The 27,432-nt window shown below is 53.9% G+C and overlaps 1 protein-coding gene across 1 annotated transcript; it reads left to right on the top strand.

Annotated features, from left to right (window-relative positions):
* The first annotated feature begins 1,458 nt into the window (after positions 1–1,458).
* On the top strand, positions 1,459–24,108 carry VAX2 (ventral anterior homeobox 2). Its single transcript, XM_066632224.1, has 3 exons — positions 1,459–1,741; positions 16,434–16,621; positions 23,398–24,108. Exons 1-3 carry the CDS (start codon positions 1,459–1,461, stop codon positions 23,878–23,880), a joined length of 954 nt encoding a protein of 317 aa, XP_066488321.1. The 3' UTR covers positions 23,881–24,108.
* Positions 24,109–27,432: the final 3,324 nt, after the last annotated feature.

Here is a 27,432-nt window from a genome sequence, read left to right as displayed (position 1 = left end):
TGAACGCAGGGCCGCGCCTGCTGCTGCAGAACTCCTCCAGCAGAAGCCTCGTGTCCTCCTTCGGCCTCCAACAAGACCCAGGTTCTGGAGACCCTCTTGCTGCTTCCCCCACTTCTGCGCACTCGCCCCCAAAGGAACCCCAGAAGTTAGTGGAGAGGGAAGCGCCCCACTTAGGGACCCTTTCGGCAACGGACCAAGCGGGCCAGGAGGAGGTGGGGAGGGAGGAAGGCGGAGGGGGGGAGATAGATGCTCAGTCTCAACCCTAACCCACCCACCCGGGCCGCGTCGGACGCAGGATCCCCCCCCCAGAAGGGCCTTCCCAAGTGGGCAGACCTTTTCACAGCCTCCTCCAGCGGCAAAACAACCCCCCAGCCCAGCAGCCCCTCCAGCGCCAGCTCCCTGGCCGCCTCAGGCTTCCCCGGCAAGGGCCACTTCGGCCAAAGCGCCCCCCCTCGCAGCCTTCGCCCCCAGAGCAGAGCACCGCTCCCCCTTCTCGCGCTCAGCTCTTCCTGGCCTCATTATTTTTATTGCCCCCTGAAGCATCTTGCACAAACAGAAAACCCCCGGAGTTTTGTGGGGGGGGGGGCGCCGCGGGCCCGCGTGGGGGGGCAGAGGGGGCGGCTTTGTTTGCCAATGGAAGGCCAGAGACTGCCGGGCAGGAAATTGCGTGTGCGGCCGCCAGTCGGTTCAAAAGTGCTCCTCCGCCTCCGCCTCCGCCGCGCCCGGGGAGGGACTGGAAATAAACTCATCCCTCGGGGGCAGCAGGGACCCCCCCGAAGGATCGGAACTGGGAAGGACAGGAAGGCAGGCAGGAGCCCTGGACTGCGGCCGCTGCCCTCCCCCTGCTCCTCCGCCTCTCCGCCCGGGCTCCCTCCCCCCTCGCCCCCCCTCTAAATTCAGTCCGCCCACGCTGCCAAAGACTCCCCCCGCCGAGAGTCCAACCTGGCAGGACGCGGGGCGGGAGGGGAGAGCCCGGCGGCGCGGGGGGGCAGGGAGGCGGGCTTGGTCAGCTCCGCGCTCGGCTCTCGCGCCTGGTCCTCTCCGCCTTCGCTCATCAGAGAGAGACGGCGGCAGAGAGGAGCGGAGGCGCGCCAGAGAGCTCGCGGGGCCGGCGGGCGGGCGGGCGGGCGGGCGGGCCGCGAAGTTCTGCCGGGCTGCGGGGGCTGGTCGATGGGGCGAAGCGCTCGCCAGCCCGGGGCCCGCCGGGGAGAGTGGCTGCCTCCGGCCTCGCGCCCCGAATGAAGGGCAGCGTCTAGCAGCCGCGCGCCCCGGCTTCCCGCTCTCGGAAGGGTCTGGGCGCCTCCGGAGGGGGGCAGGCTCGCCTCCCGCCATGCCGCCTGCCCGGACCCCCTCCCTGGGCTCCCCGCGGCCGCTCCCCGCTTGCTGACCCCCGTTCCGGGGGCGCACGGAGCGGAGGGCGAGGGCGCGCTGGGCGAAGGCGGAGCGGGCAGCCCGTGGATGTTCCGTCCGGCCGGGGCGCCCCCAGGCATGAGCGATGGCGGCAGCGAGGCCGGCAGGCGCGCCCTCCTCCTGGGCGACCCCGGCGGCCCCCCGGAGCGGGCCCGGGACAAGGAGAGCGCGAAGCTGCGCGCAGGGGCGGCGGCGGCGGCGGCGGGACTCAAGGAGCTGGCGGCCGGGACTTCGGCGTCCAGCCCGGGCTCTTCCAAGGAGTGCGCCCCGGAGACGGACGCTCAGTCGGCGGGAGGCGAGGCGGACTACTGCCGCCGGATTCTGGTGCGAGGTAAGAGCGCGGGAGACCCCCCCCCCGGCCCTTCCTGCCCCACAGCTTCCATCTCTCCCCCAGCCCCGTCTCCGCCTCTCCCCCAGGACCCTCTGTGCCCGGCCTCCAAGCCGCTGCCTTCTGCCTCCTCTCCATCCCGCTCCGAATGCTCCCCAAAGACCCCTCCCCCGACTCCAGCCCCCTTCCGCGGGCCGGGCGGCGACTCTGCCCCGCTCTGCTCTCCGCACAGCCGGGCTGGCGGGCGGGCGGGCGGTCCTGCCGCCTCCTGCTCCGAGAGGACCCCCGGCCCGGCCCGGCCAGCCCCTCCTGCATTCGGTCCTATCCCTTCCCGGAGACGCTGCCTGGCCTTCTCCCGGGTTTTCCGACCCCCCCCCCCCGCCCTCCTGCAGGGCTAACCCGAGATGGGGCTGGGGAAGGGGAGTCCCTCGGCTCAGCCGGACGGAACTGATGACTTGGGAACTGCTGGATAGGAAGGGTTTTTTTTTGGGGGGGGGGGGGGGATGAGATGCCTCCTTGGCCAGGTGGGGAGGGGGCGACGGAATCATTCAAGCAGTCGATACAGAGGTGTGTGTGTGTATGGGGGAGGGGTTGCAGTTGTGCTTCCAACCCATGGAGGTGGTGGGAAGGGACCGAACCCCCACGTCTCCCCTACCCGGCAGGCAGATGTCTCCGTGCGTGCGTGCGTGTGTGAGCGAGCGAGCGAGCAATGCCAGGTGGCTTCCCTGCCTGCGGAGAGTGTCGCAGGAAAACAGCGTCACGGCAGCATCAGCACGTCCAAAGCGGTTGCCCCCCCCCCAGCAGGGAGCGGCGTCCCCCGGGACCCCCTCTCGCCCCCGAGTGGGCCCAGCTCGGCCAGCGCAGCCGGGGCTCGACCCCCTGCCCAGGTCCTGGCTGCGGGGCGCGTGCCTGCTGCGAGCCAGCCGGGGGTCGGCGTGGGGGGAGGTGCAGGCGCGCCCGAGTGCCGCAAACACGCGCGCGCACGCTGCGGTCACCGAACGCGGCGCCGGATTCGGCTCCGCAGCCCTGCCTGCCTGGCTCGCTGCCTGCGAGGCCGCCCTCCGACGGGCGCTTTCCTGAGCGGGTTCCATCGCGTGCGGGGGACTCGCTTCGGAGTAAACCGGGCCAGCGCAGTGCCGCGCTGTCAGCCCCCCTGGAGCCGCTTGCGAAGGAAGCCGGGCCCGGCTCCGGCGCAGGCCACGCCTGGCCTCTCCGCTGTCGGAGAGGGCTCTGCTGAAGCCCTCAGGACCACCAGGGCCTCCACGCACCCAGCCACCTGGCTCCCCGGTCGCCTTTCCGCTTCCTCCTGGGCCCTGTCCCTCCACACACAGTCACCCCCGCCTCCCTCCCCCGGGATGTGGCCCTGCCAGCTCCGCTTGGGGGTCTCCTCTCCCGCGGGCGTCCAGCCTTTCTTCGGACCGATCCTTTTTCCTCCTCCTGTTGTCTGCTTCGCTGTGAGATCCCCTGGCCGCCCGGCCTCCCCACTCCCCTCGGGCCCTCGGCCGGCTCCAGAGCGGCCTCCCGGCTTCTCCCCGTCCGCAGGAGCGCAAATGTGCCCCCCTCCGTGCCCCCCCCAATCTTGGGGTCCTCCTCGTCCTCCCCCTCGCGGCAAAGCCGGGCCAGCGATACGAAGCGCAGGCGGGCCGCAGGACGTGGCCGGGGTCTGGCCTGGCTTCTCCCGTGGCTCTGCGGATCGGGCCCCGCCTGTTCTGCAGAACCCCGAAAGGGTCGCGGAGACCCCCTCCAGGGGCGATTTCCAGTTTGTGTGGCCGGGGAGGCCAGAGAGAGAGAGAGAGAGAGAGAGAGAGACACCGGCGCTGCTGGGCCAGGCCTAGAAGCTGGCGAGGGGCCTCCCTCCTTACTGCTGCCTTGCAGACCCCAGACCCCCCCCCCCATCACCACCCATCCTCCATTTTAGCCGCTTCAAATACCCAACACTGGCAAGCCGGTGCGAGGGCCAAGAAGGTCTCCCTTCCATCGCGGCTGGAGGGGAGAGAGCGGGCGCAGCGTCTTGGCTGAAGGCCTTGCCGCTTCTCCGGCGTTGAAGACCCCAAAGCTCTTCGCCCCGACCCCACGCGGGGTCCCTGGATTTGTGAGGGAAGCAAGAGGCGGGCGGGGCAGGGGTCGGGGGCATTTTTGGCCTGGTGTGGCGGAGGACAAAGAAGGGGCGCTTCGCGTACGTGACTGGCACGGAAGGGAAAGAGCGACCCGATCCTTGCGGCTCTCGGGGCAGGCAGACGAGTTGCTCGACCCCGACATTCCGCCGCCTTCCCCTTCGGGGGCTGCAGAGCAGCGAATGTCCCCGCGCCCAGGCAGTGGAGCCGGAGCTCGGGTTCCGTTTTCCCCGCTTTGGGACTCTAGATCGGGCCCCCTGCGCGGCGGGTCTGTCCTATTTATCCCCTCTCGCCGCCCTGACTGGCAAAGGTCTCGGCTGCGCCTCAGTCGACTTTGACCCTGGCTAGGTGGGCAGAGAAGGCGGGCGCCACAGAATCCATCCCAGCAGCCTCGTGCCCCTCTTGCCACGGAAGGAACCCCCTGCCAGCGTCGAAGGCTCCCTCAAGCCGCAGAACCGCCTCGATGCCCTGGCTTGATTGTTTTTCCGCGCGGGCTTCGTAAACGTTGGGTTTCCTCTGCGGTCGACTTTAATTCTGAGTGTTCATTTCTCTATTTACGTTTTCTCACCCCCCCCCCCCAAGAAGGCTCCTCCCAGTGGCAGGATGCAAAGGACGGGTGTCAAGAAATCCTCAGCTGGGCTTCCCTGTCATTGCAGCCAGGATCGAGGCCCAGCGAAGCCCTGAGGATTGCAGTGGGAGAGGATGCAGCCAGCAGCCCACCCACCCAGCGGGCCTGCTCGAGCCAGGGGCTTGGGGGGACTGGCGGGGCTCGCGTGGGAGATCTTGGGGGAGTCGTGCCCACAGGAGCTTCTGGAGGCCTCGCACCGGAAGGGAGCCCTGAAACGGGGCGGAAAGCGGTTGTGTAGGTGGCTGGCTCCGGGATTAGTCTGGCAGGGAGGCCTCGGGGTCTGCGCGCATTGCGTACTCGCCTTCTCCGCCGAGATCTCCAGTTGTGTAACCTGCCTAACCCCGACACAATGATCTTTTGATGCAAACGGATTCCTCCTCCTCTATGGTCCCTGTAATTCCTCCGGAGCACAGAAACGTCTTCTGTTTCCCTTCTCCAGAGAGAACAGCAGGCCAGGCCGCCCCTCGCTGCAGTCTCCCTGTTCCAGGCCCGAGCAGGACTCTTTCCTTCGGGGTTCTCCTCCTCCTCCTCCTCCTCCCTGAGCCACTCTCTTTCTCCGCGGAGATCTAGAAGGCTCTTTGCAAAAGTAGTGCTGCTTCCTCTTCTGTTGACACTGTCTGATTGTGGCCCCTCCCCGTCTTATTTTGGCCACTCACACAAGCTGACCTACGGCCCGATCCTATGCATGTCCACCCAGAAGTATGCCCCATCATAGTCAATGGGGCTTACTCCCAGGTAAGTGTGGATAGGATTGCAGCCCTAGGGCCCAATCCTATTCAACTCTCCAGCGCTGTGTCAATGGGGCATGTGCTGCAACCTGTGGGGGCGGGAGGGGCAGTCATGGAGACCTCATCAAGGAAAGGGCATGTTTGTTCCCTTACCTTGAAGTTGCATCAGAGCTGGAAAGTTGGACAGAATCGGGCCCTTAGTCCCCAGCCTCTGGTCCTGCAGGCGGTTTCAAGTTCAGCTCGTCAGTTTCGCCCTGGGAAGTTCTAGGGAGGTGTGGCTCGGTTTGTTTGGGTTGTTTGTTTCCGCGGCCAGACGAACGTGTCTGTGTGGGGCCAGATGGGGGGTGGGTGGGTGGGGGTGGAGGGTGTTTGGGACCGGAATGGCTTCAGGAGATGAGGCCTTGCAGTCAGTGCGCGCGCCTTGCAGGGGAATGGAGTTTGACTTGAGTTTAAGGCTGACGTTTGGAGGACGCACCGAATAGATACCCTGGAAGCAGCCGGGGTCAGGCTGAGGTCGCAGGGCACAGACGAGACCAGCTCCTGCTCTGCTTGCCAAAGAACGTGGATTGCATGGCAAGGTCCGGATCAGATCCATTGGGAGCAAATAGAGAGATCCACAGGCCGACGCTGTTGGAGACAGGACTGGTTCCAGGGGCGACTGGGACGTCCCATTTACCATTTACACTGGAACAGAATTTACATTGCAATTGGCTCTGCACTGGAACTGCAAATTACATTGGGACAGAAAAGGGGAAAGACAGCAGGCAGGACCATCTAAAGCGGAACCCTCTGACCTCCCCTGACTTGAGTGAACGCGTTGAGAAGGAAAGGGACCCGCCGTGCTTGTGCCCTATATTTGCTCGCCATTAGAAGCGGCAGGTGCATCCTCTGGCCTGGTCAACACAATCATAACACACAAGAACAGGGAGTGGGGATTTATTTCTGCAGGAAAAAAAATAACAACACAGTCCACACTACAGTCTAAGGAAATTAGTCTTCCCAAATTTTCTTTTATGCAAACACCACAGCCGGAACAATTATTTTTTAGTGTTATACAAACATCACTTTTTAATTTAACAGAAATTATTTTTATGGGCTGCATTTTTTAAGATGCTGTTAGTGTAAAAAGTTTTAATAATAACAGCATCTTAAAAAAATTCCCCCCATAAAATGCTTTTGGTACAGAAAACTTTTTATACTAATAGCATCTTAAAAAAATGCACCGAATAAAAATAAATGCATAGCTACTGAATGGATTTATGTACCATATTTACACCCACATCCACACATACAGAGATTAATCTAACATTTTTTTTGCTGCCCCAACCGGGCCGCCCTCTCAGCGCCCAGGACTGGGTAAGTAACTCCAACGAAACAAAATCACAGAGTAAAATATCGTTGAAACCGAGAGGAAAACGGAACGATGCGCCCATTTTAAAATACGCGACTACCTGGCGCCAAGTCGATTGCAACGGGAATTTTCCTCTCGTTGAACTGGGTCGGATTCCGAGTGAGTGGGCCTGATCCAGCAGGAATCAGCAGCCTCCTGGTTTCAGTGGGGCCTGCTCAAGCGACCTCCTCACTAGTTGGCGGCCTTCGGTGCCTGACCACGGACTAGCGTGGGGAAGGAATTCGAGCCAGGGCGGGCACCCTTGGGTGCTTTTCTTTCCCAGTGTGGTGTTCAGGATTCCACGGATTTTCAGCCCGCCTTCAGCCCTAACCAGCCACCATCTGAGACAGTGAAAGCCCGACAGAAGGGGAGGGGGCTTGCAGGGCCTGCAAAGAACTCGCAGAGCCCGGATTTCCAGGGAAGGTGGCCCAGAGGATGGCTGGAAGGCCGGTCTGCTCCTGGTGGCGAGGAGGGACGAGCCTCTTCCTCCTTCCCTGCACAATCCAGCCCCCCAGCTCGGGTTTCCTCCTGCCGGATTCTTCGATCCGGATTCCAGAAGGGCAGGAGGAAAAGCTGGACCCGGAGGGTGGCTTTTCCCAAGAAGACATCAGATTGCCTCCATCTTGCAGCGAAGGCCTGGGCGCAGGGACAAAATGGAGGGCAAGGGGGGGCTGAAGAAAGAAGGTGGAAACCAGACGAGAAGCGTTAGGTTAAGGGCCGCAAGTGGGGAGAGGCGCACATCTCAACGCCTCTGTGCAAAGGCCGATCTCGGGCTACTGCGGGCAAGCAAACCGCTCAGCCTCATGACAGAGAAAAAAGCCATCTCTGCTGAGCTTTGCTGGACAGAGCTGGCCCTATAATACGCTGGATGTTCGGGTCGTCCGTCCCCCCGTCCCCCAAGCGAGCCCACCGAAAGATCGACTCTCACTACGCGACATCCATATGGAGCATACCAAATATTTAGGCATAAAAATTGAGGGTGAACAAATCCAGCCTGGAATTTCTCTCGGTTGCATTTTATGCTCTCCCCCCCCCCTTTTCATGGCGAGCTGGATCTCTTTGTTCCTGCTCCGGGGGAACCCCCTCGACGAGGGACGCGTCAATTCGAACCGAACCAAAACAAGCAGGACAAAGGCGCGTCTGAACGGAGAGCAGAGCTCCCTTGAGAGCAGGTCACTCCCCAAATATTGAAAAGCTGTTGAAAACTGTTGGAAAGTGGTACATAATTACTGGTACTACTAGTAGTAGTAGTACTAGTAGTAGTAGTAGTAGTAGTAGTAGTAGTAGTAGTAGTAGTAGTAGTAGGAATAAAAACGCCAAGTCCAACTAAAGAACAGGCAGCTGTGATATGCAAGATAATAATAATAATAATAATAATAATAATAATAATAATATTGGCGCGGATTTCGTGGGAAAGCGCACCTTGTTCTAGAGGAGCCCCCTTCACTTCAGCGCGGCAGGAGCAGAGATTTGCCCCCCGCGAGGCATTTTGAAGCCGCCCTTTTGCGTACGTTGAGATGCACTTGCTGGAGAACGTCAGAACGAGAGTTCCCCCACAGCCAACCGCGTGAATGTGCAGCCGGGACCCGAGTTGGGGTCTCCTTCGGCGGGCAGAGAGAGCCCCGGGCCCAGGTGGGCTCAGCTCCAGGCGTCTCCTGCCTGCCACGTGGTGCGCAATCGCTATGGAAACTTCTCATTTTTAATTCATCGCTAGCAGGGGAAATATTTGCTTCGGGTCCGGAAAAAGAAACCTGGGGGGGAGGGGCGGAATTCAGGACCCCCCTTTCGTTTGGGGGAAAAATACCTCCACTTGCTTCGCAGAGTGTGGACACCATCCAGGGCGCGTCTCTTGCGCCAGCTCCAGGCAGTGCATTTGGGGGGGGGGCGCTTGATTTCGTTCTGAATACAAAACAGGAACTTTTGAGAGGTTTTTATTTTATTTTAATTTTATTTTTTTAAGAGGTGGATTGGAAGTTGGGAAGGGGGCGTCGTGGACATCGGTGGTCCAGGAAATGATGGCGAGAGGCTGGAGCGGAGGGGGCGCCTGTACTTTCCTCCCCACCCCAGACAGCCCCAGATTCTGGGGGGGGGGGAAATTCAAGACCGACCATTGCACCTGTTTCGCTGCCAGATCCCCTTTCCTGGCACATTCAGGACTGCGCCTTCTCAGTATTTCTAGCTGGGGAAGCTTTGCGCGGCTGCGCAGGGCCTGGTCGCTGCTGATTGCGCCACTAGGAAAGCAGGACTAGTCTTATCCTTGCTGTCCTCAGGACTCCAGACTTTTAGCGCAGCCAGGCCCGGCTGGCAGGTTATATTCTGCAATTAGGCGTCTAGCCCAGACCCTGAGAATATTATTATTATTATTATTATTATTATTATTATTATTATTATTATTATTATTATTATTATTATTATTGAACAGTCACGTGGCAGCCCACCAGATGCTTGGACTGGGTTTTTTGGGTGCCCACTTGCCCAAACTCTACCCAGGAGTTTAAGAACTGGTGAGATGTCACCATAGAAAGTTTGTTGTTCCTGGTATTGCTACCCACTGCAGTTGTTCCACAGTTATCTTGGCCAGATATTCCTTAAGAGGCTTGGATTGCCCCAAGAACGCACTAATGACAATAGGGGTTGTGGGTGTTTTCTTTCCCCAAAGGTGCCACATTTCAATTTCGAGCTCAATTATATTTTGTGATCTTTTCCAATTGTCTCCTCAATCAGATCATTGCCAGGAATGGCCATATGAATCAGCAGGGAAGTGCTGGAGCCACAGGACCAAGACTCCAAAGCCTCCACTCCTTGAGTTGACTCGAGTTGCACATTAGTCATAATGGCAGCCATCGCGACTCGTCCAGAGTCATTTTTCAAATCATTTTGATCCACATCTGAGTCCTTTTGAAAAGCGAGTCAAGCCCCGGAAGCAGGGTGGAGGAAGGTCAGCACACACCAAAAAACAGTCACAGGCACACACAAAAGCACGTCTTGACTTGAGTCTATTTGAGTCTTTTCATTTTTAGGGTCAAACCCCCATGTCCCAAGTCAGTGCCCAAATTTTGATACACATGACTCAAGTCCACACGAGTCATGAAAAATGCTTTCACAAGTTTTCATTGCGCGAGTCAGAATCTCTGAATGGCTGTCCAGCCCTGGTCATAAGCCTCACTTGTTCTTCTGTCTGGCCTGTGGTGCTCCAACTTTTTCTCTGTCTGGATTTTGAAGCCCCGCAAGACTTGGGCCTGCTCCTTTTCTACAACCTTTCCAGGCTTGTGCTCTCAGCCTTTCTTTCCTGATGTCATTCAGTATCTCTTGCAGTGGAGCAGGCAGGGACTTCATTGTGGCTTTTGTACTCTGCAGTTTTGCTGCCCCCACAAGGTGCTCAATTATTTCCTTCATTTGAGACCTTTTCCTCTTTTGCCGTCATCACATTTGGATGCACTGCCTGGTCCTGTGCAGCAAATCTCAACCCCTCTGATTCTTTAGTCCTCCATGCTGCAGCCACTTCCAGCAAGAGCCCTTGTCCACCTTGTCTGCTGCGTTCTTGATGCAGTGGCCATGCAGTGGTTTATTCTGCTATGCATCTAATTGTTGTTGTTGTTGCATTTTTTTTTTTTTACAGTTTGTTCCTTACGGGCCCCTTTCGTTAGATTCTTTTGTTAACGCTTTATAAATGTCTGCCAAACTTTAATTACTATTATTAGGAGTTTGTTGGGTTTTTTGTTAAAAATGCAAACAAACAAAACACCTCCTTTTGGTGTTAAAATATCTGAATAAAAACACAAACACTGCATTTTGTATTTTAAGATATTTTCCAGAAATTGAAATCGATTAATTTTCTCTTTAGAAATAATACTGTGGCTTCAACTACTGATGCTGTGTCACCCAAAGTGGTACATTTTTAAAGCAATTATAATTTATAATCATAATTTATTAAAATGCACCCTTGGAATGAAAACACAGAACATGACCATTTGCTGTTTTAATCAAGAAATTTTGGGGAATTACTACTACTACTACTACACAGGCCAACACACATTATGCTTCCTTAAACGTTACACCAATTCTTGGGTATATTTGGGGTGCCGATTCAAAAAATGGCATCTGTTTTGCCCTATCACGTCTAGTTTTGGACACACAGCATAGCCTCTTTAGTGAATGGTTCAAGCAGCTTCCACTAATGAGTATACTATATCTCCAAAACTAGATGTGATAGGGCAAAACAGATGCCCAAATTCATATCAAACCACCATAAAGTTTGGGAAAAACTTTTCTGACCCTCAATTTTGTAGGCCTGTGTTGTTGTTGTTGTTGTTAACAGTATTGATATACCGCTTTTCAACGAAAAAGTTCACAAAGCAGTTTACAGGAGAATCCCACCAAAAACACACCCCTCACTGCTGCTATTAGTCGCCACTTTTAGCATCCAGCCCCAAAGTTCTGGAGCGGTTTCCAGGCAAAGAGGCGGGCAAGGGGCTGCTGGTCCCAAAGGGGCTCTTTGTCTAAACAAAAACACACTCAAGGGGACCCTGGACTGGAGAAGATGCGGCGCTGGCGTGGAGAGGTCCAGTGGCGTAGCTAGAGGGGGCAGCGCAGGAAGTTTGGCAGGCGCCGTGCAGGCGGCCACCCTCGCGGGAGGCAACCCTGCAAAACTTCGTGCCTCGCGGCCAGGCCTCGGGACCCCTCCGCCTGGCCCGGCCTGGCCCTCTCCTTCCGAGAAGCGCTTCCTCGACGGCGCCCGTCCAGCCCCGCTCCTCCTGGAGGCCCGCGGACCCTGCGCTCCGGCTCTTCCCCCGAGCGCGTCCCTTCGAGCAGGAGGACCGGCGAAGGGCCCGGAGCGGAGAGGGCGTGGGAAGCCCCTGCTGCCGGCACCCTCGGGCCAGGCCCCGCTCTCCTGCTCCGCGCCGAGGGACGCGCATCTCCTGGAGCCGAGGGCGGACCTGGCAGGCGGGCGTCGGGGGAACCGCTCTCGCCTCCTCACGTCCCAGGCCTCGAAGCCGGGGGCGGAACGAGCACAGGAGGCCGGCGGCAGGGCGGCCCGGATCCCCTGGAAGGGCGCGCTGGGAAGCTCCCCAACGACGGGGGACTTTTCCCTTCGACCCCACTATCGGGGGGCGGATTTATTCCAACGCCTCCGTGCGAGCCCAGCAGGCCAGAGCGCGAAGGCCCCGTTCACACGAGCGCCGGGACCCCCGTTGGCACCCAGGAGGAAACCCGGCCTGCGTGACTGCCCTCGGCTCCGGGCTCCGTTGCCCCTCCGGCCCCCAAAACACATGGAACCGAAGTCCCGCGTCGCCGCACTGGGACTCCTCCAAGGCTTCTGCACATGCAGACGTGCCTTCGAGACACGCGGGTCGGTGAACTCGGGCTAAGCGCTTCTCCTTCTCACGTAAGAGGAGGCCGGGCAGCCTCCCGCTCACCGCACCGCCTTGACAGGCTGCTGGCGGCAAACCTTCCCATTTGCGACGCCCCCGGCCCCCCCCCCCGGTGCTTGGCGCAATTCTGGCCACTGGCTTCTCAAAGGGACGTGCAGGGAGCCCCGGGAGCCGGCCGGGCTGTGGTCGGGAGATGCGGGCAGTCAGTCCTAGTGGGCGCGGCTGACCGCTCTGTGCTCCCGGGTATCCCCCGCGCTCCCGAAAGCGGCTCGGGATCCTCTGCCAACTGCCCTCCATCCAAAGGCGAAGAGGGCTCCGAGCAGAAGGGGGGGGAAGTAGACTGCTGCAGTGCCTGGGGGGTGAGTAGCGAGTTCACACGTGCACCCGCTTCTGGGGGCCAGATCTGCTCAGGCACGCGCCATCCTGGGAGGGAAGAGGAGGGGGCGCACCGCTGGACCCGCAGCCGATTTTCGTGGGACCGACTTGTGCTAAGGAAGAAACCCCCCTCCTGCAGAGAGCATCTCCTGCGCAGAAGCCCCGCGGAGGTGGGCGAGAGAGAGCCGCGGGTGGAGGAACCAACTGGCCTCCGGGAGGGTCAGGCTGCCCCGTGATGATAATCGCGCCACGGATCCAGGGGATCTCCTCGAGGAGCGGAGGCCACCGTGGGATCCAGACGGGGGGGGGCGAAGATGGGGGCCGCAGACCAGCCCTGCAGGAATGAGGAATGGGGTGCGGGGCGAAGGCCCCCCTGGCAGTAATGGGGACATCTCATTTGCGGGCCGGTCTTCCCCAGAGGTCTGTTGGGACCATAAGAACTCTTGGAGTGAAACACAGAGGCAGGCCCTGCCTGGAAGTCCTACTGGAGTCTCCAGCAAGGAGGCTGAAGAAGGCCTCCTTGTGAGTAAATGCCCCGTGAGCCATTGCACTTCACTTCCTGCCCTCTCTATTTCTCCCAGGCTATACTTTTGGATCCACCCGTTCACCATAAATCATGAGCAGGTCCTCTTTTCCATGATATTCCAGACAGAGTAGGGGTACTCAAGCTTTTTCCCACCAGTACCCATTTTTTAGAATCTATGGGGACCCACAGGAAGTGATGTCATTAACCTGGAAGTGATGTAGTGACGGGAAGTGACATCATCAAGCAGGAAAATTTTTAACATCACCATATGACAAAATCAAATCAGTTAATTAAGTAAATTGAAAATTCACAAGAAGTATATGTTTGAAAATTTCTTTAAAATAAAGAAGAAGCCCATTTTAGAAATGGGTTATGTCAGAATGCCAGATGCAAGGGAGGGCACCAGGATGAGGTCTCTTGTTATCTGGTGTGCTCCCTGGGGCATTTGGTGGGCCGCTGTGAGATACAGGAAGCTGGACTAGATGGGCCTATGGCCTGATCCAGTGGGGCTGTTCTTAACTACAATTCCCAGGAAGCCTTGCAGGTCTCTTGTTATCTGGTGTGCTCCCTGGGGCATTTGGTGGGCGGCTGTGAGATACAGGAAGCTGGACTAGATGGGCCTATGGCCTGATCCAGTGGGGCTGTTCTTATGTTCTTAAGAGTCCTCCTAACCCTCCCAAGCAGTTGCTGATCTGTTTAAAAAAAATTCCCCAAACATCCCAAAGGCTGCAGTCCTGTCCACACTTACCTGGAGTAAGCCCCACTGACTATCATTGCTAAAAACATTAACAGTAGCCTGTTAAAAGTGGAGAACTGTCACATTCCCCAAATGTAGTCACATACCAGGGTGACATCAAGTCATTGAAAAATAAAATGCACATTGAAATGAACAGAGACCCACCTGAAATGGGCTTGCGACCCCACAGTTTGAGAAACATTGAGGTATTTCACATAGAGGGTGAGACTTGCATGCAATCCTTGTGGTGAAACGATCACGGTTGATTCCCTCTTTGCTTGAACGTACATATCCGTTGGCCTGCTCTTCTGATAGACTGCCATGGAAATCTACCTCCATGCAAATTTAATGTTCCATACATCATTTTATCTTTATTTCATTTATTGATGAAATACGACTTTCACCTGGGAGCATGAAGCAAGCCCAGCTGCAGTTCATCTTGCGCACTTGTTGGAAGGAAGTCCCATCATGGTGGTTGGGACTTAGCTCCAAGTAAATTGATTTAGGAGGGCATGTCTGGGGAGACGACCCACAGTTATTTTCTATTTTTGCAGAAAAGAGCTATTCTGCACAAGCTGCATTGAGATGAGAACATGACAGAGCTCTTGAGTAGCTTCCATTCATCCCAACAGGGTTGGTCCTATCTGAGCAGACTTGGACAGGATTGTACTGTGAGATTCTATGTTAAGAACATAAGAACATAAGAATGTTATCTCCGGGGTTCAAATTTGGGAAACAGCCATGTTTCAATAGACTCTGGATTTCTTTTTAGACTTTGGGGGGGGGGGGTCCACTGTGAGTGCTGGAGAATGCTGTCTCTCGCTACTCTGGTCAATCAGCTACATGTAGTTCTCAGTCCCCATCCTTTGACTTGGATTGTAACAGGTTTCCTGCAGTGCATGTATTTGTCGGCTGTCAAAGCGTCCTCAGAACAGAAGTTGTTGCTGCAACATGACAACTCCTTTGGAATGCAGACAAAGCTGCTTCATCAGGCATTAGCTCCCCGCACAGTTTTTAAATGGGCTGATTCCTTTCCAACAACAATCTGCTATCATTCTGCAGGAGTACAGCAGCTCTAATGATCACCAACACGTGATCAAGGGACGGGATGTTGCATGTTAAAACTGGCTCTTCTGCATGGACATGTTTGTAGAGGTGAACACAGTCACAAATGTTTAACTGAGTGCCAGGAAACCTGCAAATGGTTCTTAGAGCCCATTGTGGAAAAAGCTTTGCAGCACGTCATATTTTGTGCTACAGGAATTTTCAGGATGTTGTATACTTTGTGCACTGAGTTAGCTTAGCCACTAGGTGTCTCTTTGCCAGGCCCCTCTTCTTACAAGCACAGTATCTCTGCTCCTGCTCAGATCCGAACAGGTTGTCTCTAACACTGGCTGGGGCCTAAATCTTTTGATCTGGAAAAGCCAGTCCCCTCTGATTTTCCCAGGGCATGTTTGCATGACGAGGGAGAGTGTTGGTGTGAAATGGCCCTCTTTGTGAAAAACTGACCACAACGGAGAAAATGTTCACTCTCTGACACTGTTGTCTGATAGGAACTGGGGTACAGTCATGCCTGTTTAGCAGCCCTGCAGGCTTCCAGTGCTTGTACTGTAAAAGAGGAGTACTTTGTGTATGAACAGATGCACTCTTCTGACTAAAGATGCAAACAAAAATTGCCTCATTGCTAATGGAATTTAGAATACTGGGGAGTGAAACTGCTGGCTTGATGGCCAATACTTGATGAGCAAACCCACACTTGAGATGGTTCTTTGTGGCTTTCTGCTTCCTTCCAGTAGGTCACCAAAATTTATGTTAGAAATGAGGAAGAATTTCCTAACCATGAGAGTTGCCTTGTGGAACTGTGGGCTCTACCTTGCTGGTGGTTTTCAAGAAGGGTCTGGAACAACCACCTGTCAAGGATACTGACACCGTCACTGTCATTGAACATGGGTTTGGAGTAGATGAGCTGCAAGGTCCCTTTCAACTTAAACGATCTATAATATAGTTTAAAAAAAACAAAACCTACTGGCTTCCAGTCATGAAGTCTAGGATATGCTCCTTAAAATACAGAGGAGGACTATTGCTGGGAGAGAAGGAGAAATGGTCAAAAGTGCCCCACCTCTGTCACCCACAATGTGCTTGTCTCAGACCATCACCAGGTTGGCCCATAGCTTGCGTATCTGGCAAACCACAATGAGAAGAGCAGTGTATGAAGTGGTTGGTGCTGCAGCTCATTTCCTGAGAGCCAACATGGTGTCAGGCTAGGAGCCAGGAGATCAGGTTCAGATCCTCACTTCGCTTTGAAACTCACTGGGTGGCTTCAGGCCAGTCACTATATCTCAGTCTAACCTACTCTTGTTGTGAGGATACTGGAGTGGGGAGGGAACCTTGTGTTGCTGTCCTGAGCTCCTTGGAAGCAGGCTGGGACAGAAAAGTAACCAAGAAGAAGAAGTGCATGCATTTGGTGAAGGAGAGCTTGGTTTACACCAACTGGTGCTCCACTAAATGTGCTACTCTCCAAGGTGCTGCTGGATTCCCAGCTGCTTTCTTCTGCTGCAACAGTCTAGCATGGCTCCTTCACTGCTGGAATTGGATCCAAGAGCAGCTGGCTCATTTTTGTGGCATTGCAACTTGGGCCTCAACCTCAACTGCAGTGGAGGAGGCAGCAAAATTTCTGGTGGTGGTCCTCTACGTAATTGGGAAGGCAGAGAGCTTTCAAAAGGCACAACAAAACCTCAGGCCTGATGTGGAGAGGGAGCGTGCTCTTTCCCCAGAGTAAGGTGCTGGAATGCCCCCTCATGTCTCTTTCTTTGTGGTTACCCCTAGATGCCAAAGGGACCATCCGGGAGATTGTCCTTCCCAAAGGGCTGGACCTGGACCGACCGAAGAGGACCCGAACCTCTTTCACTGCGGAGCAGCTCTACCGGCTGGAGCTGGAGTTTCAGCGCTGCCAATATGTTGTGGGCAGGGAAAGGACGGAGCTGGCCAGACAACTCAACCTCTCTGAGACGCAGGTAAGAAGAGGCGAGCCTTGGTGATGAAGAGTCTCACTCTCTCTGGGCGGTATGCAGGGGGATTCTTGTTCCCTTTCATTTGCACCATGAGTAGGTGGTGTGTAGTCCACCCCAGGGCCAGTAAGTCTCTTCAGCTGACTCTCAGGCACTCAGAGGCAAGTGCTGGGAGGGACAGGCAGGTGGTCACAGGCAAAGACAAGAATGGAGCTGAAGTCGAGATAGGAAGCCAGAGTCAGGGCTTCTGAAGGGCAAGAGGAGGATAATCCAAGAAATTCTCACAATGAGCAGCAAATACAAAGGTCCTCTTGTTTTATATAGGTGACTTATTAGCATTTACAGCCAAAATGACACAGGATTTGGCCTTCATTCAGACAGACACAGCAAGCTAGCTGGAGAGTAGCCAAACTGGGGATCTCTCAGGAAGGGTCTCTTTAAAAGTGAGGAATTCTTTTCCACTAGTACTAGGGTATTGTGTCCTGGACAATTCTGCCTGGTCAAATGTGTCCTGGTCATTGGTAGCCTGGACACTCGCGTCTGGCTTTTTTGTTTGCATTCTGGTCATTTGCATCCCACTCTAACTGGGGAAGAACCAAACTGTAACTGGGCAACAAAACCCATGTTATAGATCAGGGGCGCCCAAACCCCGGCCCGGGGGCCACTTGCGGCCCTTGAGGCCTCTCAATGCAGCCCTCAGGGAGCCCCCAGTCTCCAATGAGCCTCTGGCCCTCCGGAGATTTGTTAAAGCCCGCAGTGGCCCAACGCAACTTCTCTCAGCGTGAGGGCTGTGGGATGAGAGCTCCCTCCATTGCTTGCTCTTTCACATCTGTGATGCAGCAGTGGCAGCAAAGTATAGGCCAGGCTTGCTTTGTGCAAGGCCTTTTATAAGCCTTGAGCTATTGCAAGACCTTCATTCATTCATATAAGTTCATCTTTCATATATTCATTTATGTAGACTTATGTAAATTTATTCAAATTTTAAATGTAAATTAATTCTTTTTTTTCCCCTGCCCCCGACACAGTGTCAGAGAGATGATGTGGCCCTCCTGCCAAAAACTTTGGACACCCCTGTTCTAGATCGTAAGCCTCTTATCCCTAACCCTATTGTTGCATTTTAAAAGTGAAAAAGTATATCTCGCACATGGGTTGTCAGTGCTTGCAATCCTCCCATGGCAGTGGCGCTTGTCGAAGGACTCTACCCAACCACTTCATGTTCCTGCTATCTAGCAGGGTTGTGAAATCTCCCTCCTTGGAATCTTTCCAGAAAAGATCCACCAGACAGTTGCTGGGAGTGCTCAGGAAGGAATAGACTCTCTAGCTTTGTTATTAGGGCTTCAACGATAACATTTCCTTGCATGCTGCCAGTTTTTTTCATGCTGCCATCTGGTAAGTTGGACTCTAACAAGTGCTGGTGGAGCACATTACCAGTGTTTCAATGTTGGCTGGCAGCGGGGCAGATAGTCACCGGTCCAGATCATTTTAAGAAAGAATTAGACGGATTCGCAGAGAAGAGGTCGGTCAGTCATAGTTGTTTGTTGGAACATCAACCCAGAAGTCTGTGGCAGAGACCATCTAGCCAGGCATGCAGCCACTATGGAGCAGCAACAGTGTTGAGGGTCCCAGGGGCACTTCTCTGGACACTTCTGGATACAAAAGTCCAGACACGCTGAGCTCTGACCTGATTCAGCAAAGAGGTTCTGATATTTGGCGTTCGTTCAGTGTGCTGCTTCCCCTGAACCCTGCAAAGCCCTAAACAGCCCAGAACGGCCTTTTTCTGTATGTCCCATCACACCCATTGGCAGCTTCTGTGGATGATTTCTTGGAAGCCCCCCCCCCATCCTCAGAACAGAAGAGCACTGAGGGCACATGGAGAGCCACCGAAAAGATCCAAAAGCCATGGCAAGGCAACTCCAAAGTTATGCTACATCCTCCTGGTGGAAGCCCATTAGAGGCAATTCAAAGCTGTTCTGCTGGGACCCTCTTCCAGCCCCCAGGGACTGGTATCTCTCCTCTCAGTGAATGAAATGGTGCAAAAGCTCTGGGTTTTATGATTTCTGCTGTTGTTTACTTATGCAGCATCGTCAACATTTATGGTGCTTTGTAAAGTATCAGGTAACAAGTCCCTGTCTTCATGAGGCTACAGTGCCAAATTCAGAAGAGGGGTGGGAATCACCCTTACTTGGATTGGCTGGGGAAAAAAGTTTTTAAAGGGTTCCTGCTGATGGGAAAGGACTATCTTTCCTGCTTTGATGGGGGGCCTGTCACTTTGCTACTGCCTGACAGGCTGGGAAAAGAAGCAGGTCTGACGTATGTTCTTTAGTGATGACACAGAGGTTTGGTTTGTGAGTTGAAATCTGAATGCATATCTCCCCAGAGCCCATCTCAAGCAAGGACTGTGGGGGCTCTCAGTGTTGCCCCCTCCCACCATGGTTGCCCTCAATCAGTGGCATCCATGATCCAATCCAGCAGACAATGCTTGGAGACAAACATTGCTGATGAAGTTCGGAAACAAAGTTTGTGGGCAGGGCAGTGCAGGTCACTGAGTAAATAATAGAGAGCTCTTCCCTGCTTGGCCAAAGGCAGAGGTGGGTGGAACTATTACAGGAAGATGTAATAAAGAGCTAGCCAAGAGCAAAGGGGTACTTGAGCATGCAGTGAGTTCAGGACTGAAGACACACGCAGGCCACATGGCAGCTCAAAAGAACATTCAAAGAGTCCTGCTAGATCAAGCTTTGATGGGGTCCGGGGGGGCTAATCAAATTGAACCTCCTGCTTCCTACATGGTCCAACCTGATGCCTCCAGGAAAGCTGCATGCAGAGCTTCTCCCACTGTTCTGCTTGAGAAACTAATATTCAGTCACTTGCTCTGAAGAAGGTGCCATCTTGATCTCAATGCCATTGATGAGCCTCATCCTGCCCTTTGTGGAATTCTCTTGACGCCTTTGCCATACCACTGAGCTTAAGTGGCCTGCACCATGTTTTGTGGCAGTGAGTCCATCACTTAGGGTCCAATCCTATCCGATTTTCCAGCTCTGCTGTAGCCACACTGCAGCCCCAAGGCAAGGGAACAAATGTTCCCATACTGTATGGAGGCCTCTGTGACTGCCTCCCCGCCACAGGATGCAATGCTCCCCCCATTGGCACGGCTGCAACAGCACTGGAACATTGGATAGGATTGGGCTCTGAGTTCTGCATTGTATGAAGAAGTTCTTTCTTTTGACTTTCAGGAGACGAGTCAAAATCTGGCTCTTTGTTCTCCTTTTGGTGAAGGCAGCAGGTTGAGTCTTGTCCTGGTGATGGCCCCTCAGTTGGGCTTCTTGCAATGGGCCGAGTGCCTTCATGCTGAGAAGACAGTGCTGCTTTTTTAAAATTTGCTCTGTAAGCCACCTCAAGTTGCTTCTGTGGCAGGCAAGGTGGGGAATAAATGCTTTAAAATCAATAAATAGCCTGCCCTGAATCTCCTGCAGTCAGTTTCATTGGATGACCCTGGGTTCTGGTGTTGTGAGGGAGGAAGTAATACCTTATGGCCCAACCCAAAAATGGTCACATGTGGCCACAACAAGTGTGTCAATGGCATAAGACCCTTTTTACAGCTGTCACAAAATGTGACATGCCATTCAGTGTGGCCTGGCCACGCTACAAGCGGTGAGTGGCTGGGTTCACATGGTAGTGGCCAGAAGAAGCTCGCCTGTGCTAGTAAGTCAATGCAGGGGATGGAAGGAAAATGGGGAGGGCAAAGAACAGGGGGGAGGAGTGGGGCAAAGATGGGATGGGGAGGAGGGCAGATCAAGGGCAGGAAGGTGGTAGTGTCCGCAGCAGCAGTGTCTCCAATACCCTATCCCCTTTCACAGCCCCAGTCCCCTGACCCAGGTCCATTCAGACTTGCACCAGCTAAATCAGTGCGGCTACATTCTTGCACAGGGAATGTGTTTTGCACCCCTCCAAGCTATGCCACCGATGAGTGCAAACATCCTCCACACCAGAACACACTTGATAATTCCATTATTCCCCTGAAGCAGTCTCGTCTGTCCCCCTGGTCTCAAGCATGTGCTGCTTTTTCTTTTTTCCCCAATTTCTGAAGTGCCACATACTTAAAAAATTAAGCACCTGGGGAGCAACAAACTGGGGCAGATAAGCCCTGAGTGTCCTCAGGTCCCAAGCTGTTTGGGGTTTTAAATAGGCCACCAGTGAGGCAATCACCTTTCTTGCTTCTCTGATCCTCTTTAGTACCAGTGTTTAAGTTACTACTCCAATGAAATATAACCTTGTAATAATAAATATATTTATCAAATAAATTATAATTAGCATAGAGAGCTGGTGTAGTGCAGCGGCTGAGAAGCTGGCCTGCCAATCAGGACTTCCCTGCTCTGAATTTTGCCTCTGTAATGAGCTCACCAGGTGGCCTTAGGCAAGCCACTCTCTCTTGGCCTCAGTCTTCCCCATCTGCAATATGTGGACAATAATGCTAACTTTTCCTTACAGGTTTGTTGAAAGAATTTCATCAAGAGAATACATGTGAAGTCCTCTGAAAACTCAAAAAGTATTATTAATAAATGTGTCATTTTCATGTACAATACTGCATACATTAGAAACATAGCATAATTATGGATCACTTTTAATTATTACTGTCGTTCTTGCAAAGTGGTTTTAAACACGTGCCCAGATGTCCCCTTCTTTCACTGTTCATATTACTCTTTTCAATAGTTGATCTTCCTCACCTTGTCTCTATCCAAATTGATCTAGAATATAGAATAGAATTGATCTAGAATATAGAATATTCTAGAATATAGAATATAGAATATAGAATTGATCTAGAATATAGAATAGAATTGAGTATATAAATAGGCTCCCAGTAAATAAAACTGTAAGAAGTACGGCCCATGCAAGGACTGTCTCCCATTACTAGTCCAAGTCCCGACCAGATCTCTAAGGAGATCCTACAGACTCAGCCACTCATGCAGTTCTCTACTGTGTTTCTGCCAGGACTCTCACGTGACCTGTCTCAGCCAGAGGCCTTCTGAGCTTGGCTGTTAAGGCAGGACACCAGAGAGCCTCTACGTAGCCTCTCTCTCTCTGACACTCAAGTTGTTGTTGTGATTTTTTCCCCCTAAGAGTGACCCAGTTCATTTTGAATGTAGGTTGAGTCTTCAGAGCATGTGCTTTGCACCTGCCTACCTCCAGTCCCAGCTGCCATTGGGTCGTCAATTCTTCTCTGACATCACACACCCTTTCAGGAGTCTCTTACAATCCTCTTTAGCTCTCACTGACCCACATAGATTGGTGTCATCAAATCCTATTTATAGTATTACAAATCTCAGGCCAACAAAGACGCTGCCACTCTCTCCATGCTGGAAGTACAGGGTCTACCCTAGATTCCCAAGAAGCCTGCAGAGTTCCAGGTTCTCTGCACAAAGAACAAGATTCCCCTTTTGTGAGTCGCCTTTTGTTCTCGGGGCCAGACAACACATTATGTCCAATGCATTCTTGGGCACTACATGTATCTCCGGTGGTGTAGCTGGAGGGGGGGCAGAGCACTCAGCCTGTCAGGTAGCCCCAGCAGGATGGGCAAGTGGCCCCTTCCTTCCTGGCAGGGAGAGCAAAACGGAGCCATACAGCTCCATACAAGCAAAATGGAGGCGAATGCAGGATGAAGCACATTGGCAAGGCAACTGCCTCCATTTTGCTCCCCCTGCCTGAAATGGCTCTGAAGGGGAAGGGAGGGACCACTTGCACACTGCGGAGAGGTGCTTAGTGCTTTGCACCCCCTCTAGCTACGCCACTGGCACAGTCTTCCTGATGGAGCCAGGACTCTATGGGGGCCCAGGGTTTGGCCTGGCTGGGTGGTGCTCTGATGGGGACAGGCCCTCAGCCAGTGCTGAACTGCTGAGCACTGACAGCACTCCCAGTTCTACGAGACTGTAACACCGATTGCATTCACAGGTAGCACACACCAGGTGCTTGTCCCCTGGGGCATTTGGTGGGCCGCTGTGAGATACAGGAAGCTGGGCTAGATGGGCTTTTGGCCTGATCCAGTGGGACTGTTCTGATGTTCTTAACTACAATTCCCAGGAAGCCTTGCAGGTCTCTTGTTATCTGGTGAGCTCCCTGGGGCATTTGGTGGGCCGCTGTGAGATACAGGAAGCTGGACTAGATGGGCCTTTGGCCTGACCCAGTGGGGCTCTTCTTATGTTCTTAACTACAATTCCCAGGAGACCTTGCAGGTCTCTTGTTATCTGGTGTGCTCCCTGGAGCATTTGGTGGGCCTCTGTGAGATACAGGAAGCTGGACTAGATGGGCCTATGGCCTGATCCAGTGGGGCTGTTCTTATGTTCTTAACTACAATTCCCAGGAAGCCTTGCAGGTCTCTTGTTATCTGGTGTGCTGCCTGGGGCATTTGGTGGGCCGCTGTGAGATACAGGAAGCTGGGCTAGATGGGCCTTTGGCCTGATCCAGCGGGGCTGTTCTTATGTTCTTATGTCAGTGTCTCTGCCTCAAGGTGTGGTGGAACCTTCAGGGTTAGATTGCTTCTAGATGGAATTAGAGAGATACACAGAGGAGGAGGAGGAGGAGGTCTGTCACTGATTCTGCTAGCCAAGTGAAGCCTCTGACCTCCAAGAGGGAATCCATGCAGTGAAATGCTATTGTCTCTCTTGGCCAACTGTGGGAAGCAGGAGAGTGACCTCAATTGGCCCATCTGGGCTCTTGTCCCCCCCCCCCCCACATCCCACTACCAGGGTGGTGCCTATTGTGACCCTCCCTTCTCTCTTCGCTCCCTGCAGGTCAAAGTCTGGTTCCAGAATCGCCGCACCAAGCAGAAGAAGGACCAGAGCAGGGACTCTGAGAAACGCTCCACGTCCACCTCGGAGTCTTTCGCCACTTGCAACATCCTGAGACTCTTGGAGCAAGGGAGACTCTTGTCGGTCCCAGCCGCCCCTCCCGCGTTGCTCTCCCCAAGCGCCAACCCCATGGGCTCCTCTTCCTCTGGAAATGGCTCCTCCATGGCCCCATCAGGGAACACCTCGCCGGGGCTCAGCGGTGGGGGCAGCCCTCCCGGGACAGGGGGCTTTGGCTTGCAGGTGCCCTCTCTGGCCTCCTCTGCCTCTCCCCGGCTGCCTGCCACCCCGCTGTGTTTCAGCAGCCCACTGCTGGGGAGCCTGCATGACTTGCCAAGTGGCTACGGACTGGGCACCTCTGCCTTTGAGCCTTACACACGGCTGGAGAGGAAAGACAGCGCCACCCCCAGCAAGAAGCCAAGTCCTTGAACAAGGAGGAGGACAACAATTAAAGAAACAGTGTGTCAAACAAACGCCCTGCCCCCCACCAGCCCCCTTCCCCCACAACTGCTCATTCTCCCCTCACACTGAAGTTTCTCCACCAGGGGCTTCTCTTTTGCGGGTGGAATTGCAAAGACTGCTTACCAAATGTCAATGTGATCATGTGTGCCTGTGCGTGTGCTTGTGCGTGTGAGTGTGTTCCTGTCACGGAAATTAAATGACAAGTACAGACACGTCTGGCTTGATGTGGTGATGTGGCTGCCTCCACACGTGGGCCTGAAAGATCCTTCTGGGCTACAGCCTGATGTACCTGGGGTCATTTCGCTGCCAGTGTGCACCATCCACAGGAGCCTGTTGTGGCACTTTCAGGTGACCTGTCTGTACCCCGAAGGGTGACCCTCATGAGCTCTCTGCCTGCGTGCTGGAAATCCAACCCCACCTGTTTCGCAATTCACAACCTATCACCGACATTCACCCTATTCACACATTGCATTCAGCGCATGCCTGCTCCAAGTACAGGATTCACGACTGTTGATCTATATGTGGGTGTGTACAGTTATCCGTCTCTTATGTTCATTGCACACACAACAGCACACACAGTTCCCTTTTACAATGAAGACATGTATTCACACAAAAACAACCGAGTGAATTTAAGAACATAAGAAGAGACCTGCAAGATCAGGCCCAGTGCCCATCTAGTCCAGCTTCCTGCATCTCGCATCAGCCCGCCAGATGCCTCAGAAATGAATATCCCTACCTTCTCTATGACCCACGCGGTCACAGATCAGGACCAGAGTTCCACAAGTCAACAGTGCCCGAATGGATGATCACATGCATGTCAGCAGGTACGACTTGGCAAATGGCATAAAGGATGAGGGGGGTTTCCCTAGACTGCTTGCACTAACTACAGGGGGGGGCACACAGATGCACCAGCTTACACCTGTGTTCCTTTCTGCTATCCCCAGCCAATGGACTCTCTCACCTGGTCTTCTTTCCAACGCGTTGGTCAGTTTGTGCCAGGGGTGCCATTTCGTATGGTGGGACTCTCGCGATTGAAACTATTTTCCTGCAGGTGGTTAACCTGCAGACCAGGGAGAAGAGTTCCAGCCTCGCCTGCTCCCCAGCACACTCATTTCCTATCTGCAGCAACCTTGTTGGTGTTGTTAAGTATTTTCATGTGGAAAAGTGCTCAGTGGCCTGCAGCCTGCAATGCCACACCCAGGCACAGGATCACCCTCTCCATGGGGCTTTTGCTTCAGGTCGCAGAGTTCATCCCCTCCTGAGCATTCCCGCCACTGCTGCTACTCTCCCCTACGCTCCATGCTAGGGGTGTCCACCCTCCAGGATTGGCTTTGAATCTCCAGGAATTGGCACAAATCTCCAGGTGACGGCTGAAAAGCAATCCCAGGGGGTTTAACAGAGTCTCCTTGGTTTATGTCACAGTGGAGAAAAGAGCCTTGCGGCAGTTGTAAAAGCTGGAATAATGCCGGCAAAGAGGCCAGAGTGGCCGGGTGCGCAGCAGTGGACTGGGAAAGGCCTGCCAATGCAGGTTAGTTGACAGGGAAGCATAATGGGGCAGGGAGAGGGTAGAACAGGGTGGGGGAGGGCAGAACGGAATGGAACGGGGAGGGTGTAGGCATGATAGAGGGCCCCCCAGCAAAGGCAACTTGCGGTGCATGCTATCCCCTCCATAGCGGCCAGCACACCCCCTTTGACTTCCCCGGCTTGTGTTGGCTAAGGAGTGGGTGCAGGTCCAAGGAGACGCATAGGAAGCCATGGCACAGCAGACTAGGTAAGTAGAACTTTGCCCCACCTCCCGCTCCCATTGCATCATGGCGCACACACAATATGCTCAAGCCTCCTTGGTGTGGCTGCATTTGCGGGGGAGGGGAAGGATAGGATTGTCAGTTACCGACTGACTCAAGATTCGCCACCAAACAAGACTTCCAGCCTAGTGGAAGTCTAGAGTGCCAGGATGCTCTGCGGACTGGAATATGGAGGGGGTGTTTGTCTTCCCCTGCCATGTGCTATACCATGGCTCCAAATTGCAAGCATTTAGATGATTGAGAATCCAATCCTATCCAACTTTCCAGGGCCAAAGCAGCCAGAGTGCAGCCCCGAGGTTAGGGAATATACATTTCCTTACATCCAGGAGGCTTCTGTGACTGCGTGGCTGCCCCACCAACACCTCCACAGGATGCAGTGCATGACCCACTGGCATGATTACATCACTGCTAGCAATTTGGATAGGAATGGACCCTCACGGGAGGGCGACCCAAGGGAGTCCACCTCTGATCCCCACACCCCTCCATGCCAGGTCACGCTAAGTCAGACCTGCACCAGGTGTTCCTGTCCCCTTTTTTTTACTCCTGACAGCAATAAGAACCTGGTCTGAAGGGACCCTTCACCCTCTCCTTGATGCCTCAGCTTCCCCCCCCCCCATCTGCATGGTCCCTGCCTGTTGTGGCCTAAAGGTAATCCTATTTATTAGGAAAAAACACTCATCCCAAAGTCAATGCATGCTGGGAGGAAAACAAGTCCTATCTGAACCAAGACAACCAGTCTATTCTGAAGCAGAAACTAGGGAGCCTGGGTAGGCACTGAGCCACCTGCCAGTCACAGCCTGGAGGCAGGATTTCCAGCTAGTGCTCTCCTCCTGTGGGCTGCTGCCACCCGAGCTTGAAGCCAGCCGTTGACACTTGTCTCCACCAATACCCTTTCTGTCTGCAAACATGCACCAGCACCCGCAGCAGCAGAGGCAGGGCCGCCAGTGTCAGGAGGGCATAAGAAAAGCCTTGCAGGATAAGACCAAAGATCCTTCCTCTCCTTCCCACAGTGGACAGTCAGATGCTTTCCACAGGTTTTCAACAGGGCAGAAAGAACACAGCCCTCCCTTGTGTTTGTCTCCCCCAGCCCCCCAGCACCTGGTATTCATCGGCATCCTGCCATGTCAGACAAAATATCGAGACTTGGTCATTGAAATTGCACAACAATGGACAAAACACACAAAAGTAGTCTCCGTTGTCATTGCAGCACTTGGAACAATTTTGGAAAAGTTTTGTAAATAATTTTAAACCACTGCAGCTTATTGAAATAACACCATCAGAACTGCAAAAAATGATGCTTTGGGGAACATCGTACATACATTATGCGCAGATACCTAGTTGATACTTAGGTCTCTGGCTGAAACTTGTATCAACTACTCAATGCCAGTCAATGATATTTTCATTTTTTTTGTGGTTTGTTTGTTTTTGACTGTGTTTTATGTAGTTTGGATAATAATTATTATTTAATAATAATAATCCAGCCAATCTGGTATGGATTTCTTTCTTTTTTGATTCACCATATTGAATGGGTTTTCAGCAGTAACATAGCTAGAGGGGGTGCAAAGCACTAAGTTTTGCAGGGAGCCTCACTGCAGTGTGCAAGCAGACCCTCCTCCTTCCCGTTGGAGCCATTCCTGCTGGTGGGAGTAAAATGGAGGCAAATGCCAGAGAAAACCCAGAGAAGAGGCCTCTGTTTTGCTCCCACTACCTGGAA

This window comes from Tiliqua scincoides, chromosome 6 (assembly GCF_035046505.1).
Source record: "Tiliqua scincoides isolate rTilSci1 chromosome 6, rTilSci1.hap2, whole genome shotgun sequence".
Taxonomy (NCBI): Eukaryota; Metazoa; Chordata; class Lepidosauria; order Squamata; family Scincidae; genus Tiliqua; species Tiliqua scincoides.
Note: the sequence above shows the minus strand (reverse complement) of the source record. Positions and strands in the feature narration are given on the sequence as shown.

Bases quoted from the DNA above. Each gene is read 5' to 3' on its own strand.
- VAX2 (XM_066632224.1), top strand. From the start codon at position 1,459: ATGTTCCGTCCGGCCGGGGCGCCCCCAGGCATGAGCGATGGCGGCAGC. The intron at 1,742-16,433 runs GTAAGAGCGCGG...GGTTACCCCTAG, and splicing joins CCGCCGGATTCTGGTGCGAG to ATGCCAAAGGGACCATCCGG. The intron at 16,622-23,397 runs GTAAGAAGAGGC...CGCTCCCTGCAG, and splicing joins TCAACCTCTCTGAGACGCAG to GTCAAAGTCTGGTTCCAGAA.